The sequence below is a fragment of the Oncorhynchus gorbuscha genome, linkage group LG03 (assembly GCF_021184085.1).
Source record: "Oncorhynchus gorbuscha isolate QuinsamMale2020 ecotype Even-year linkage group LG03, OgorEven_v1.0, whole genome shotgun sequence".
NCBI lineage: Eukaryota > Metazoa > Chordata > Actinopteri > Salmoniformes > Salmonidae > Oncorhynchus > Oncorhynchus gorbuscha.
In genome coordinates this window covers 6523444-6539986 of record NC_060175.1, presented here as the reverse complement: position 1 = coordinate 6539986, position 16543 = coordinate 6523444, and the positions used below count along the sequence as shown (strand labels likewise).

The window sequence follows — 16543 nt, the reverse complement described above, 5'->3', positions numbered from 1 at the left end:
TACTGACTATGTCTGGTCCACCTAGCTATCTGGAGATGAATGTACTGACTATGACTGGTCCACCTAGCTATCTGGAGATGAATGTACTGACTATGACTGGTCCACCTAGCTATCTGGAGATGAATGTACTGACTATGACTGGTCCACCTAGCTATCTGGAGATGAATGTACTGACTATGACTGGTCCACCTAGCTATCTGAAGATGAATGTACTGACTATGACTGGTCCACCTAGCTATCTGAAGATGAATGTACTGACTATGACTGGTCCACCTAGCTATCTGAAGATGAATGTACTGACTATGACTGGTCCACCTAGCTATCTGGAGATGAATGTACTGACTATGACTGGTCCACCTAGCTATCTGAAGATGAATGTACTGACTATGACTGGTCCTCCTAGCTATCTGGAGATGAATGTACTGACTATGACTGGTCCTCCTATATGAAGATGAATGTTGTCCCACCTAGCTATCTGGAGATGAATGTACTGACTATGACTGGTCCACCTAGCTATCTGAAGATGAATGTACTGACTATGACTGGTCCTCCTAGCTATCTGTAGATGAATGTACTGACTATGACTGTGATATGTGGTTGTCCCACCTAGCTATCTGGAGATGAATGTACTGACTATGACTGTGATATGTGGTTGTCCCACCTAGCTATCTGAAGATGAATGTACTGACTATGACTGTGATATGTGGTTGTCCCACCTAGCTATCTGTAGATGAATGTACTGACTATGACTGTGATATGTGGTTGTCCCACCTAGCTATCTGTAGATGAATGTACTGACTATGACTGATATGTGGTTGTCCCACCTAGCTATCTGGAGATGAATGTACTGACTATGACTGGTCCACCTAGCTATCTGAAGATGAATGTACTGACTATGACTGGTCCACCTAGCTATCTGGAGATGAATGTACTGACTATGACTGGTCCTCCTAGCTATCTGAAGATGAATGTACTGACTATGACTGGTCCTCCTAGCTATCTGGAGATGAATGTACTGACTATGACTGGTCCACCTAGCTATCTGAAGATGAATGTACTGACTATGACTGGTCCTCCTAGCTATCTGAAGATGAATGTACTGACTATGACTGGTCCTCCTAGCTATCTGGAGATGAATGTACTGACTATGACTGGTCCTCCTAGCTATCTGAAGATGAATGTACTGACTATGACTGGTCCTCCTAGCTATCTGAAGATGAATGTACTGACTATGACTGTGATATGTGGTTGTCCCACCTAGCTATCTAATATATAATAATATATAATAATAATAATAATAATAACAATAATAATAATATAATAATATAATATAATAATAATAATATAATAATAATATATGCCATTTAGCAGACGCTTTTATCCAAAGCGACTTACAGTCATGTGTGCATACATTCTACGTATGGGTGGTCCCGGGGATCGAACCCACTACCCTGGCATTACAAGCGCCATGCTCTACCAACTGAGCTACAGAACCACACTATCTGAAGATGAATGTACTGACTATGACTGTGATATGTGGTTGTCCCACCTAGCTATCTGAAGATGAATGTACTGACTATGACTGTGATATGTGGTTGTCCCACCTAGCTATCTGTAGATGAATGTACTGACTATGACTGTGATATGTGGTTGTCCCACCTAGCTATCTGGAGATGAATGTACTGACTATGACTGTGATATGTGGTTGTCCCACCTAGCTATCTGGAGATGAATGTACTGACTATGACTGTGATATGTGGTTGTCCCACCTAGCTATCTGTAGATGAATGTACTGACTATGACTGTGATATGTGGTTGTCCCACCTAGCTATCTGAAGATGAATGTACTGACTATGACTGTGATATGTGGTTGTCCCACCTAGCTATCTGAAGATGAATGTACTGACTATGACTGTGATATGTGGTTGTCCCACCTAGCTATCTGAAGATGAAGATGAATGTGATATGTGGTTGTCCCACCTGACTAGATGAATGTACTGTGATATATGTGGTTGTCCCACCTAGCTATCTGAAGATGAATGTACTGACTATGACTGTGATATGTGGTTGTCCCACCTAGCTATCTGAAGATGAATGTACTGACTATGACTGTGATATGTGGTTGTCCCACCTAGCTATCTGTAGATGAATGTACTGACTATGACTGTGATATGTGGTTGTCCCACCTAGCTATCTGAAGATGAATGTACTGACTATGACTGTGATATGTGGTTGTCCCACCTAGCTATCTGAAGATGAATGTACTGACTATGACTGTGATATGTGGTTGTCCCACCTAGCTATCTGAAGATGAATGATGAATGACTGGTCCACTGCTATCTGTAGATGAATGTACTGACTATGACTGTGATATGTGGTTGTCCCACCTAGCTATCTGGAGATGAATGTACTGACTATGACTGTGATATGTGGTTGTCCCACCTAGCTATCTGAAGGTGAATGTACTGAATGTAAGTCGCTCTGGATATGAGCACTATGTGCACTATGTAGGGAATAGGGTGCCATTTGGGAAACAGACAGTGTATTTTTTTTTCCTCAGAGAAGGAGACAGAAGAGCGTTGGGTATAAAGAAAGACCTCTCTGAGATGAGTATGTGACCCGTTGATCTGGCTCCATAGGACTGCACTGTGCGTTGTTGAATGCTGAAGGTGTGGTGGTGTGTGTGTTGACGCAGTTACAGTATAGACCAGTGAGTAACGTTCTCCCAACGTTCCAGTAACATTCCAACCGAAAAGTTACGGCAACGTAGAGAGAAGGGTTGTTTACCAGGAGAGAAGGCAACAGGAGTCAGAAATGAGGCAGAAGCAGTCCAAGCAAGGTGAAGAGTTCATCAAGAGTTTCTTGGTTTTATTCTCTTTATGCATTTCTTCTTTTTTTTTTAAACCACCATCTCAGTGTTTCTTAAAACCAAGGAACAAAAAGAAAGTTATTTCAAAGATATCCAAATGTAGAAATCACCACCTTCCGGAGACACCTGAAACCCCACCTCTTTAAGGAATACCTAGGATAGGATAAGTAATCCCTCTCATCCCCCCCCTTTAAGATTTAGATGCACTATTGTAAAGTGACTGTTCCACTGGATGTCATAAGGTGAATGCACCAATTTGTAAGTCGCTCTGGATAAGAGCGTCTGCTAAATGACTTAAATGTAAATGTAAATGTAGAGATATTAATACTAGGATGTTTGTTTCCCCAAGTAGGACAGAGAGATAGCTATGTCACAATATTCCAAAAGAGTGCACAGATAGATGTTTGGAAGAAGAGAACAGAATCAGAACAGGTGGCACGGAACAGGCAGGGTTCCGTGGTGGAATGCGGAAGTCAGAGCAGGTGGCACGGAACAGGCAGGGTTCCGTGGTGGAATGCGGAAGTCAGAGCAGGTGGCACGGAACAGGCAGGGTTCCGTGGTGGAATGCGGAAGTCAGAGCAGGTGGCATGGAACAGGCAGGGTTCCGTGGTGGAATGCGGAAGTCAGAGCAGGCAGTTTGAGTCAAGAGTTAAAATGTTAAAAAGCGTTTTTATTTACAGCATGTTTGTTTGTTTGTTTAGAAGCATCCTTTAACCCCAATGTTAAAACAGTAAGAAACAACACCCACCACTTCAGCTGGGCTAGGTTACCACCCTATTTAGTCACAGTCAAAGTCAAATATATTGACTTTATCACTCCTGTTGTTTTACTTTGAATTCAAAATACTTGCAGAATATCACCTGCTTCCACACTCTGAAAATAAAAAACAATTGATGAAAATAATAATTGTTCTGTGACTATCTTCACTAGAGCATTTAGTAAAAACACTGGCGAACCCTTTATGTTTCACTGTACCACACGTTATCAGACGTTAAACGCAGTATTTATGTATTCTCGCTGAAACTGATTGATGCCTAACAACACTGTTGCACACTTCTCTTTTCCAAAGTCTTTGGCAGAGAACAAAAAAAAAAAGAATCGAACTACTTTAGGACTTCATGCCAACGTAGTTGAGGAACAAACAGAGGTTGGCTAGCGAACGAAAAACAGTTCAGCTCTATGTTTCATTAAAAAGAAAAAAGAAATCAAATTGACAAAACAGTGAAGCTATAGCTGGTCCATAAGTGGATGTAGAGATGGCACAGAGGTCCATAGGTCTACCAAAGACACAGGAGGAAGTTGTTTTAGGACATCACAGGAAGTGGCTGCACTGTACTGTAGCTCATGCTTTTTAACAGGACTTCACAGCACCATGAGGGGACAAATAGGAAACTATCATGCTCCGAATGCAGACAGCATTCTAGAACGCCCCCAAGAACTACGCAGCATTCTAAAAACGCCCAAGAGTATATTCTAGAACGCGTACATACGTTCTAGAACGTTCTGGTCACAACCGAAAAGCATGCAGAATATAATGAGCATTGAGCAATGATGGCCGGAGAAGACAGTCAGTTGTAACCATAGAATTACAATGGGTTTGGATGATAATTAAATGGGACTAGCTCTTCCTCTCCCTAACTACTACAGGGACAGTTACCAATGGCCCCTGACTCCCTCTGTCGCCATAAGTCAACCAAAGCACCACTGGTATGGTCGTGAAGAAGATGTCTTTATCAGTAAACACTGAAGGTACTGCAATCAACAAAAAGGTTTGAAATATAGATATAGAAACACGTAATCACTAGAATGTCTACAAATAAATTACATTTTTCAACAAGTCTAGTACAGTAATTCTAGGTATAGATCAGGGTTGATGAAACCCTTGTTTAGACCTGAAGCCAGAATGTGTGTGTGACACAATGACGCAAGACCAGACCAAAACATATCCAGTCAGAAAAAAAAGTGAGGATATTGAAAAGTTTGAAAGATAAAAAATAAAGGAAAATAATTTACAGAAACACATCAATTCTGTAATAATAATCATCATTGCACAAGTCCTTCGGGTTCAACGTAGGATTACAACATTCCAATAACTTCCCCCAAATTCCTCGGTTTTCCAGGAATCATGTATGGAAGATTCCGGATTTTTTTACTACCCTATTTTAACATAAATAAACCAATACAAAACAAAAAGACAGAAACTCAACGAGCAAAATGAGAGAGCATGACGTAACCACGACAGCAACGATAAATAAAGCGCATTACTGTTAGGAAGAGAAAGTTGTTGTTTTTACATTAAGATATCATCGTAATAATAATAATAATAATAACAATAATAATAATAATATAGCATTTAATCCTCACTCACAAATAACAACAAAGCAGACGTTTGTCTCTTTCTCCATCCATCAGTCCTTCGGTATTCTCATCACATTTGAACCACTTCGCCCCTGCATCCGTCCCTTCCCATTACACACACACAGTGAAACATGACGACCCCACCTTCCCAGACTACCGCAGTGGACCATCCTTGACCATGCCTATAGCATCCACAACAACACCCATTCCATAACACTGTAACCAGTGGTTACTGTAACCAGTGGTTACTGTAGCCACTGTAACCTCATGCCACCGTAGACCAACAGTTGGAACCCTGCACATCTAGCCACTGAATTACATCTAACCTCGATCTCCCACAGAAGACATGAGGACAAAAGGCTTCCTTTTCAGGCCAGTTTGAACCCTTTAAGGAACACAGAGTTATAGACATACTGTAATCATGCCATTATTTCTAAATCAACAGATTCTAATTCATTACAACACAATGGGCACTGGTTAATTCTTATGGTACTATCAAATTCTGGAATATAAACTACTGTAAAATGCTGAATAGAACACTATAATATAATGTTCTAAACTACTGTAAAATGCTGAATAGAACACTATAATATAATGTTCTAAACTACTGTAAAATGCTGAATAGAACACTATAATATAATGTTCTAAACTACTGTAAAATGCTGAATAGAACACTATAATATAATGTTCTAAACTACTGTAAAATGCTGAATAGAACACTATAATATAATGTTCTAAACTACTGTGAAATGCTGAATAGAACACTATAATATAATGTTCTAAACTACTGTAAAATGCTGAATAGAACACTATAATATAATGTTCTAAACTACTGTAAAATGCTGAATAGAACACTATAATATAATGTTCTAAACTACTGTAAAATGCTGAATAGAACACTATAATATAATGTTCTAAACTATTGTAAAATGCTGAATAGGAAGGACACTATAGAATAATATTGTAAAGACTTACTGGTAAGAGAGGGAGGAAGAGGGAGGTAGAGGGAGGAAGAGGGAGGAAGAGGGAAGGTAATACATGGACAGGAAAGCCTACACTAAGAAAAAAAGGGTTCTTTAGCTATGTCCACAGGGGAACCTTTTTTGGTTCCAGATAGAACTATTTTGTTTTCCATGTAGAATCCTCTGTGGAAAGGGTTCTATACGGAACCCACACGGGTTCTTCAAAGGGATCTCCTGATGGGGACAGTCGAAGAGCCATTAATGGTTCTGGATAGCACTTTGTTTTTCTCTAAGGGTGTACAGGAGAGGCAGGAAGTGTTGAGCAGTGTAGCGAGTAAACGGCCTGACAGTGAGAACCACAGACAAGACTATTAGGAACAGCCAGATACACTGTGTTTCACTCAGTTTATAATATGAACGGTGTGGAAAGCAGCTAGCGATGTGGTTAAAAGATCTGGATGTAGAAGAAGAAGAGAAGCATATTGTTGGTCAGATAAAACAACGTTGTTCTGCGCTACGGTCAGTAGGGCCTCGTTGCTCTTAGACACAGATCTAGAATCAGCTTTACCCTCCACAAATCATAACCCTAACCAATTACGGTAACAAAGCAAAACTGACTCCAGACCAGTTTATATAAGGGCAACTTCATCCTACTACTCTGCCCTGTATGATATGCCTCTATATGCCCAGTTAGTAGTGGCTAAGCTATATTCGAAATTTCACCCTATTCCCTATGTAGTGCACTACTTTTGTAGTGGGCCCAGGTCAAAAGTAGTGCACTACATAGGGAATAGGGTACCAATAGGCCTCTGGTCAAATGTATTGCACTACTTAGGGAATAAGGTACAATTTGGGATGCATCCTGCCTCAGTGGCGCCCCCTAACAGTAGTCTATGGTGAGGCAGATAAACTCCTGAATACATTTCCTGTACTGATGTTCAGTTGGGGAGCTGCTGGGGTATTGACCTGGCTGACCAAACGGACCCTCCGCCTCGCGCATCTCCTCGTTCATCCGTGCTAACCGCAACCTGGGAGAGAGAGGGAGAGGTAGGAGAAGTGGGGTAGGGTTGGAGAAGGAGAGGTAGGAAAAATATATCGGAGAGAAACAGAAAACATAATAATATTAACAAAAGTTTGGGTAACATTTTGTATTTATTTATTTTATATTTACATTTTAGTCATTTAGTGAGGCGGGGGGCAAGCTGGGGGATTATTTAAGATACTTTTAGAAGAGGTATCAGATGTTTTCGGTGAACACTTACAATGTAACTATATCGGCGTTAGCGGCCTGGACAGCCATGCTCAGAGGGTCGTGACCTTCCTCATCCACCTCCGTCTGACAAGCCCCTCTCTTCAGGAACAGACACACCTGACTAAAGAGAAAGTGAGAGATGGATATGTATTTATATATATATATATATATATATATGTGTCTATATATCTGGAGAGAGATATAGATATATTCGCCCCATGGACCTCCCGGTCGAGGCCGGCTGCGACAGAGCCTGGGCTCAAACCCAGAGTCTCTGGTGGCACAGCTAGCACTGCACTGCAGTGCCTTAGACCACTGCGCCACCCGGGAGGCCCCTTGTTTTTAATCTGAGCCTAGAGGAAAGTCTTTGTCCTCAGGCCTGGAGGGAAGCCAAAGTCATTCCACTACCCGATAGTGGTAAAGTGGCCTTTACTGGTTCTAACAGCAGACCAATCAGCTTGCTGCCAGCTCTTAGCAAACTGTTGGGAAAAAATGGTGTTTGACCAAATACAATGCTATTTCTCTGTAAACAAATTAACAACAGACTTTCAGCACAATTATAGAGAAGGGCACTCAACATGTACTGGACTGACACAAATGACTGATGATTGGTTGAAAGAAATTGATAATATGAAGATTGTGCGAGCTGTCCTGTTATATTTCAGTGCAGCCTTCGATATTATTGACCATAACCTGTTGAGAAAACGTATGGCTTATGGATTTTCAACCTCTGCCATATCGTTTATTCAGAGCTATCTATCTAATTGAACTCAGAGGGGTTTCTAATGTTAAACATGTAAAGTGTGGTGTACCACAGGGCAGCTCTCTAGGCCCTCTACTCTTTTTTTATTTTTACCAATGACCCGCCACTGGCATTAAACAAAGCATGTGTGTCCATGTACACTGATGATTCAACCATATAAGCATCAGCAACCACAGCTAATGAAGTCACTGAAACCCTTAACAAAGAGTTGCAGTCTGTTTTGGAATGGGTGGCCAGTAATAAACTGGTCCTGAACATCTCTAAAACTAAGAGCATTGTATTTGGTACAAATCATTCCCTAAGTTCTAGACATCTGCTAAATCTGGTAATGAATGGTGTGGCTGTTGAACTAGTTGAGGAGACTAAATTACTTGCCGTCACCTTAGATTGTAAACTGTCATGGTCAAAACATATAGATTCAATGGTTGTAAAGATGGGGAGAGATCTGTCCTTTAAAGAGATGCTCTGCTTTTATGAAACCACACTCCAAAAAGCAAGTTCTGCTCTAGTCTCATCTTATCTAGATTATTGTCCAGTCGTGTGGTCCAGTGCTGCAAGGAAAGACCTAGTTAAGCTGCAGCTGGTCCAGAACAGAGAGCCATGTTTTGCTCTTCATTGTATCAGAGGGCTGATGCAGCCAGTCTCCCTTGGCTGAGAGTTGAGGAGAGACTGACTGCATCACTTCTTATTTTGATTAGAAACATTCATGTGTTGGTTATATACACTCGGTAGTGGTACTCTGTGTATATAAGCAAGTTACCAGGTAAGTATAGTGGTTAGGGATGAATAAATGTCTCTTACCCTGTATGTCCCAGGTATGGATAGTGGTATCGTGATTAGGGATGAATGAATGAATCTCTTACCCTCTGTCCCAGGTAGGGAGTGTGGTGTAGGGGTTAGGGATTAATTAAATAATGAATGTCTTACCCTCTGTCCCAGGTTGGTAGTGTGGTGTAAGGGTTAGGGATGAATGAATGAATCTCTTACTCTGTGTCCCAGGTAGGTAGTGTGGTGTAGGGGTTAGGGATGAATGAGTGAATCTCTTACCCTCTGTCCCAGGTAGGGAGTGTGGTGTAGGGGTTAGGGATTAATTAATTAATGAATGTCTTACCCTCTGTCCCAGGTTGGTAGTGTGGTGTAAGGGTTAGGGATGAATGAATGAATCTCTTACTCTGTGTCCCAGGTAGGTAGTGTGGTGTAGGGGTTAGGAATGAATGAGTGAATCTCTTACCCTCTGTCCCAGGTAGGTAGTGTGGTGTAAGGGTTAGGGATGAATGAATGAATCTCTTACCCTCTTTCCCAGGTAGGTAGTGTAAGGGTGAGGGATGAATGAATGAATGAAACTCTTACCCTCTGTCCTAGGTAGGTAGTGTGGTGTAGGGGTTAGGGATGAATGAATGAATCCCTTACCCTCTGTCCCAGGGAGGTAGTGTGGTGTAAGGGTTAGGGATGAATCAATGAATCTCTTACCCTCTGTCCCAGGTAGGTAGTGTGGTGTAGGGGTTAGGGATGAATGAATGAATCCCTTACCCTCTGTCCCAGGGAGGTAGTGTGGTGTAAGGGTTAGGGATGAATGAGTGAATATCTTACCCTCTGTCCCAGGGAGGTAGTGTGGTGTAGGGGTTAGGGATGAATGAATTAATCTCTTACCCTCTGTCCCAGGTAGGTAATGTGGTGTAAGGGTGAGGGATGAATGAATGAATTAAACTCTTACCCTCTGTCCCAGGTAGGTAGTGTGGTGTAGGGGTTAGGGATGAATGAATGAATCCCTTACCCTCTGTTCCAGGGAGGTAGTGTGGTGTAAGGGTTAAGGATGAATGAATGAATCCCTTACCCTCTGTCCCAGGTAGGTAGTGTGGTGTAGGGGTTAGGGATGAATGAATGAATCCCTTACCCTCTGTCCCAGGGAGGTAGTGTGGTGTAGGGGTTAGGGATGAATGAATGAATCCCTTACCCTCTGTCCCAGGGAGGTAGTGTGGTGTAAGGGTTAGGGATGAATCAATGAATCTCTTACCCTGTGTCCCAGGTGCACGATTTCTAATGATCAGGACGTTTTTACCTTTTTGCTTGCCCAAGTTAGAATACCTCATGATAAGCTGCAGACCACACTATTTACCAATAGGTTTTCTTTCATCTCTATTTTTTCCTAGCTGGTCATTTACTGCCACAAACCAATGCTGGCACTAAGACCGCACTCAACGAGCTGTATGGGGCCATAAGCAAACAGGAAAATGCTCATTCAGAGGAGGTGCTTCTCGTGGTTGGTGATTTTAAAGCAGGGAAGCTGAAATCTGTTGTACCCCCATTTTTTTTACCCCATGCTAATCTACAGGAATGTCTCCTATTTACCCCATGCTAATCTACAGGAATGTCTCCTATTTACCCCATGCTAATCTACAGGAATGTCTCCTATTTACCCCATGCTAATCTACAGGAATGTCTCCTTTTTTACCCCATGCTAATCTACAGGAATGTTTCCTTTTTACCCCATGCTAATCTACAGGAATGTCTCCTTTTTTACCCCATGCTAATCTACAGGAATGTCTCCTATTTACCCCATGCTAATCTACAGGAATGTTTCCTTTTTACCCCATGCTAATCTACAGGAATGTCTCCTTTTTTACCCCATGCTAATCTACAGGAATGTCTCCTATTTACCCCATGCTAATCTACAGGAATGTTTCCTTTTTACCCCATGCTAATCTACAGGAATGTCTCCTTTTTTACCCCATGCTAATCTACAGGAATGTCTCCTTTTTTACCCCATGCTAATCTACAGGAATGTCTCCTATTTACCCCATGCTAATCTACAGGAATGTCTCCTTTTTACCCCATGCTAATCTACAGGAATGTCTCCTTTTTACCCCATGCTAATCTACAGGAATGTCTCATTTTTTACCCCATGCTAATCTACAGGAATGTCTCCTTTTTTACCCCATGCTAATCTACAGGAATGTCTCCTATTTACCCCATGCTAATCTACAGGAATGTCTCCTATTTACCCCATGCTAATCTACAGGAATGTCTCCTATTTACCCCATGCTAATCTACAGGAATGTCTCCTATTTACCCCATGCTAATCTACAGGAATGTCTCCTTTCTTACCCCATGCTAATCTACAGGAATGTTTCCTTTTTACCCCATGCTAATCTACAGGAATGTCTCCTTTTTTACCCCATGCTAATCTACAGGAATGTCTCCTATTTACCCCATGCTAATCTACAGGAATGTTTCCTTTTTACCCCATGCTAATCTACAGGAATGTCTCCTTTTTTACCCCATGCTAATCTACAGGAATGTCTCCTTTTTTACCCCATGCTAATCTACAGGAATGTCTCCTTTTTTACCCCATGCTAATCTACAGGAATGTTTCCTTTTTACCCCATGCTAATCTACAGGAATGTCTCCTTTTTTACCCCATGCTAATCTACAGGAATGTCTCCTTTTTTACCCCATGCTAATCTACAGGAATGTCTCCTATTTACCCCATGCTAATCTACAGGAATGTCTCCTTTTTACCCCATGCTAATCTACAGGAATGTCTCCTTTTTACCCCATGCTAATCTACAGGAATGTCTCCTTTTTTACCCCATGCTAATCTACAGGAATGTCTCCTTTTTTACCCCATGCTAATCTACAGGAATGTCTCCTATTTACCCCATGCTAATCTACAGGAATGTCTCCTATTTACCCCATGCTAATCTACAGGAATGTCTCCTATTTACCCCATGCTAATCTACAGGAATGTCTCCTATTTACCCCATGCTAATCTACAGGAATGTCTCCTTTCTTACCCCATGCTAATCTACAGGAATGTTTCCTTTTTACCCCATGCTAATCTACAGGAATGTCTCCTTTTTTACCCCATGCTAATCTACAGGAATGTCTCCTATTTACCCCATGCTAATCTACAGGAATGTTTCCTTTTTACCCCATGCTAATCTACAGGAATGTCTCCTTTTTTACCCCATGCTAATCTACAGGAATGTCTCCTTTTTTACCCCATGCTAATCTACAGGAATGTCTCCTATTTACCCCATGCTAATCTACAGGAATGTCTCCTTTTTACCCCATGCTAATCTACAGGAATGTTTCATTTTTACCCCATGCTAATCTACAGGAATGTCTCCTTTTTACCCCATGCTAATCTACAGGAATGTCTCCTTTTTACCCCATGCTAATCTACAGGAATGTCTCCTTTTTACCCCATGCTAATCTACAGGAATGTTTCCTTCTTACCCCACGCTAATCTACAGGAATGTCTCCTTTTTACTCCACGCTAATCTACAGGAATGTCTCCTTTTTACCCCATGCTAATCTACAGGAATGTCTTCTTTTTACCCCACGCTAATCTACAGGAATGTCTCCTTTTTACCCCACGCTAATCTACAGGAATGTTTCCTTCTTACCCCATGCTAATCTACCGGAATGTCTCCTTTTTTTACCCCATGCTAATCTACAGGAATGTCTCCTTTTTTTTACCCCATGCTAATCTACAGGAATGTCTCCTTTTTTACCCCATGCTAATCTACAGGAATGTCTCCTTTTTTACCCCATGCTAATCTACAGGAATGTCTCCTTTTTTTTACCCCATGCTAATCTACAGGAATGTCTCATTTTTACCCCATGCTAATCTACAGGAATGTCTCCTTTTTACCCCATGCTAATCTACAGAAATATCTCCTTTTTACCCCATGCTAATCTACAGGAATGTTTCACTAGCACAGACTGAAATATGTTCTGGGATTCATTTGATAACATTGAGGAGTTTATCCACATTAGTCACCGGCTTCATTAATAAGTGCATCGACAACGTTGTTCCCACAGTGACCGTACGTACATATCCCAACCAGAAGCCATGGATTACAAGCAACATCTGCACTGAGAAACAGGCCAGAGCTGCCACTTTCAGGGCGTGGGACACTAATCCGGGACCGATGCACCAAGTCTGGAACCAAAAGGACCCTGAATAGCTTCTACCCCCAAGCCACAAGACTGCTAAATAGTTAACCAAACAGCTACCCCGACTATCTGCATTGATCCCCTTTGCACTAACTATTTTGACTCATCACATACATTGCTGTTACTGCTTATTATCTATCCTGTTGCCTAGTCACTTTACCACTAGATATATGTACACGTCTACCTCAATGACCTTGTTCCGCAGCACATCAATTCCGTACTGGTACCCCGTGTATATAGCCTGGTACCCTGTGTATATAGCCTGGTACCCCCGTGTATATAGCCTGGTACCCCCGTGTATATAGCCTGGTACCCCCGTGTATTTAGCCTGGTACCCCCGTGTATTTAGCCTGGTACCCCCGTGTATTTAGCCTGGTACCCCCGTGTATATAGCCTGGTACCCCCGTGTATATAGCTTGGTACCCCCGTGTATATAGCCTGGTACCCCCGTGTATATATCCTGGTACCCCGTGTATATAGCCTGGTACCCCGTGTATATAGCCTGGTACCCCGTGTATATAGCCTGGTACCCCGTGTATATAGCCTGGTACCCCTGTATATAGCCTGGTACCCTGTGTATATAGCCTGGTACCCCCGTGTATATAGCCTGGTACCCCCCGTGTATTTAGCCTGGTACCCCCCTGTATTTAGCCTGGTACCCCGTGTATATAGCCTGGTACCCCCGTGTATATAGCCTGGTACCCCCGTGTATATAGCCTGGTACCCCGTGTATATAGCCTGGTACCCCGTGTATATAGCCTGGTACCCCGTGTATATAGCCTGGTACCCCGCCTGGTACCCCGTGTATATAGCCTGGTACCCCGTGTATATAGCCTGGTACCCCTGTGTATATAGCCTGGTACCCCTGTATATAGCCTGGTACCCCGTGTATATAGCCTGGTACCCCGTGTATATAGCCTGGTACCCCGTGTATATAGCCTGGTACCCCGTGTATATAGCCTGGTACCCCGTGTATATAGCCTGGTACCCCGTGTATATAGCCTGGTACCCCCGTGTATATAGCCTGGTACCTGGTACCCCGTGTATATAGCCTGGTACCCGTGTATATAGCCTGGTACCCCGTGTATATAGCCTGGTACCCCGTGTATATAGCCTGGTACCCCGTGTATATAGCCTGGTACCCCGTGTATATAGCCTGGTACCCCGTGTATATAGCCTGGTACCCCCGTATATAGCCTGGTACCCCGTGTATATAGCCTGGTACCCCCGTGTATATAGCCTGGTACCCCGTGTATATAGCCTGGTACCCCCTGGTGTATATAGCCTGGTACCCCCGTGTATATAGCCTGGTACCCCGTGTATATAGCCTGGTACCCTGTGTATATAGCCTGGTACCCCGTGTATATAGCCTGGTACCCCCGTGTATATAGCCTGGTACCCCGTGTATATAGCCTGGTACCCCGTGTATATAGCCTGGTACCCCCGTGTATATAGCCTGGTACCCCCGTGTATATAGCCTGGTACCCCCGTGTATATAGCCTGGTACCCCGTGTATATAGCCTGGTACCCCGTGTATATAGCCTGGTACCCCCGTGTATATAGCCTGGTACCCCGTGTATATAGCCTGGTACCCCGTGTATATAGCCTGGTACCCCGTGTATATAGCCTGGTACCCCGTGTATATAGCCTGGTACCCCGTGTATATAGCCTGGTACCCCGTGTATATAGCCTGGTACCCCCGTGTATATAGCCTGGTACCCCGTGTATATAGCCTGGTACCCCGTGTATATAGCCTGGTACCCCCGTGTATATAGCCTGGTACCCCGTGTATATAGCCTGGTACCCCGTGTATATAGCCTGGTACCCCGTGTATATAGCCTGGTACCCCGTGTATATAGCCTGGTACCCCGTGTATATAGCCTGGTACCCCGTGTATATAGCCTGGTACCCCGTGTATATAGCCTGGTACCCCGTGTATATAGCCTGGTACCCCGTGTATATAGCCTGGTAACCCGTGTATATAGCCTGGTACCCCGTGTATATAGCCTGGTAAACCGTGTATATAGCCTGGTACCCCGTGTATATAGCCTGGTAAACCGTGTATATAGCCTGGTACCCCGTGTATATAGCCTGGTACCCGTGTATATAGCCTGGTAACCCCTGGTAAACCGTGTATATAGCCTGGTACCCCGCCTGGTACCCCGTATAGCCTGGTAAACCGTGTATATAGCCTGGTACCCCGTGTATATAGCCTGGTAAACCCCGTGTATATAGCCTGGTACCCGTGTATATAGCCTGGTACCCCGTGTATATAGCCTGGTACCCCGTGTATATAGCCTGGTACCCCGTGTATATAGCCTGGTACCCCGTGTATATAGCCTGGTACCCCCGTGTATATAGCCTGGTACCCCGTGTATATAGCCTGGTACCCCTGGTACCCCGTGTATATAGCCTGGTACCCCGTGTATATAGCCTGGTACCCCGTGTATATAGCCTGGTACCCCGTGTATATAGCCTGGTACCCCGTGTATATAGCCTGGTACCCCGTGTATATAGCCTGGTACCCCGTGTATATAGCCTGGTACCCCGTGTATATAGCCTGGTACCCCGTGTATATAGCCTGGTACCCCGTGTATATAGCCTGGTACCCCGTGTATATAGCCTGGTACCCCGTGTATATAGCCTGGTACCCTGTGTATATAGCCTGGTAACCCGTGTATATAGCCTGGTAACCCGTGTATATAGCCTGGTAACCCCGTGTATATAGCCTGGTAACCCGTGTATATAGCCTGGTAACCCGTGTATATAGCCTGGTAACCCGTGTATATAGCCTGGTAACCCGTGTATATAGCCTGGTAACCCGTGTATATAGCCTGGTATAGGTACCTTTTAGCCTGGTACCCCGTAGGGGTTAGGGATGAATGAATGAATGTCTATTTTCTGTATAGCCTGGTAACCCGTGTATATAGCCTGGTAACCCCGTGTATATAGCCTGGTACCCCGTGTATATAGCCTGGTACCCCGTGTATATAGCCTGGTAACCCCGTGTATATAGCCTGGTAAGTTATCGTTACTCATTGTGGATTTATTCCTCGTCGTTTTTATTTTAAAATTATTAATCTCTATTTTCTTACTCTCTGCATTGTTGGGAAGGACCCGTAAGTAAGAATTTCACTGTTGTTTACGAAGCATGTTACACATAAAATTTGATTTGAAAAAAAAAAAGTAGGTAGCGTGGTATAGGGGTTAGGGATGAATGAATGAATGTCTCTCACCCTGTATGTCCCAGGTAGGTAGCGTGGTGGAGGGGTAATGAATGTCTCTCACCCTGTATGTCCCAGGTAGGTAGCGTGGTGGAGGGGTAATGAATGTCTCTCACCCTGTATGTCCCAGGTAGGTAGCGTGGTGGAGGGGTA

The 16543-nt window shown here is 43.3% G+C and overlaps 1 protein-coding gene across 9 annotated transcripts in view; it reads right to left on the bottom strand.

Annotated features, from left to right (window-relative positions):
• The window catches only part of LOC124025204 (arf-GAP with coiled-coil, ANK repeat and PH domain-containing protein 3-like), a 159313-nt gene that overhangs the window by 7087 nt on the left and 135683 nt on the right, over positions 1 to 16543 (bottom strand). For 5 of the 9 annotated variants that reach the window (XR_006837160.1, XM_046338823.1, XM_046338825.1 and 2 more), the window contains exons 23-24: positions 7452 to 7562; positions 7111 to 7217 (exon numbers count right to left, since the gene is read on the bottom strand). Coding sequence is in view for 8 of the 9 variants with exons in the window: in XM_046338823.1 (XP_046194779.1) it covers positions 7111 to 7217; positions 7452 to 7562 (218 nt within the window). In the remaining variant the exon portion in view is untranslated. Of the gene's footprint in view, positions 1 to 3518; positions 7218 to 7451; positions 7563 to 16543 lie in introns of those variants that run through there. The other 4 variants (XM_046338828.1, XM_046338829.1, XM_046338830.1 and 1 more) reach the window with 2 other exon arrangements.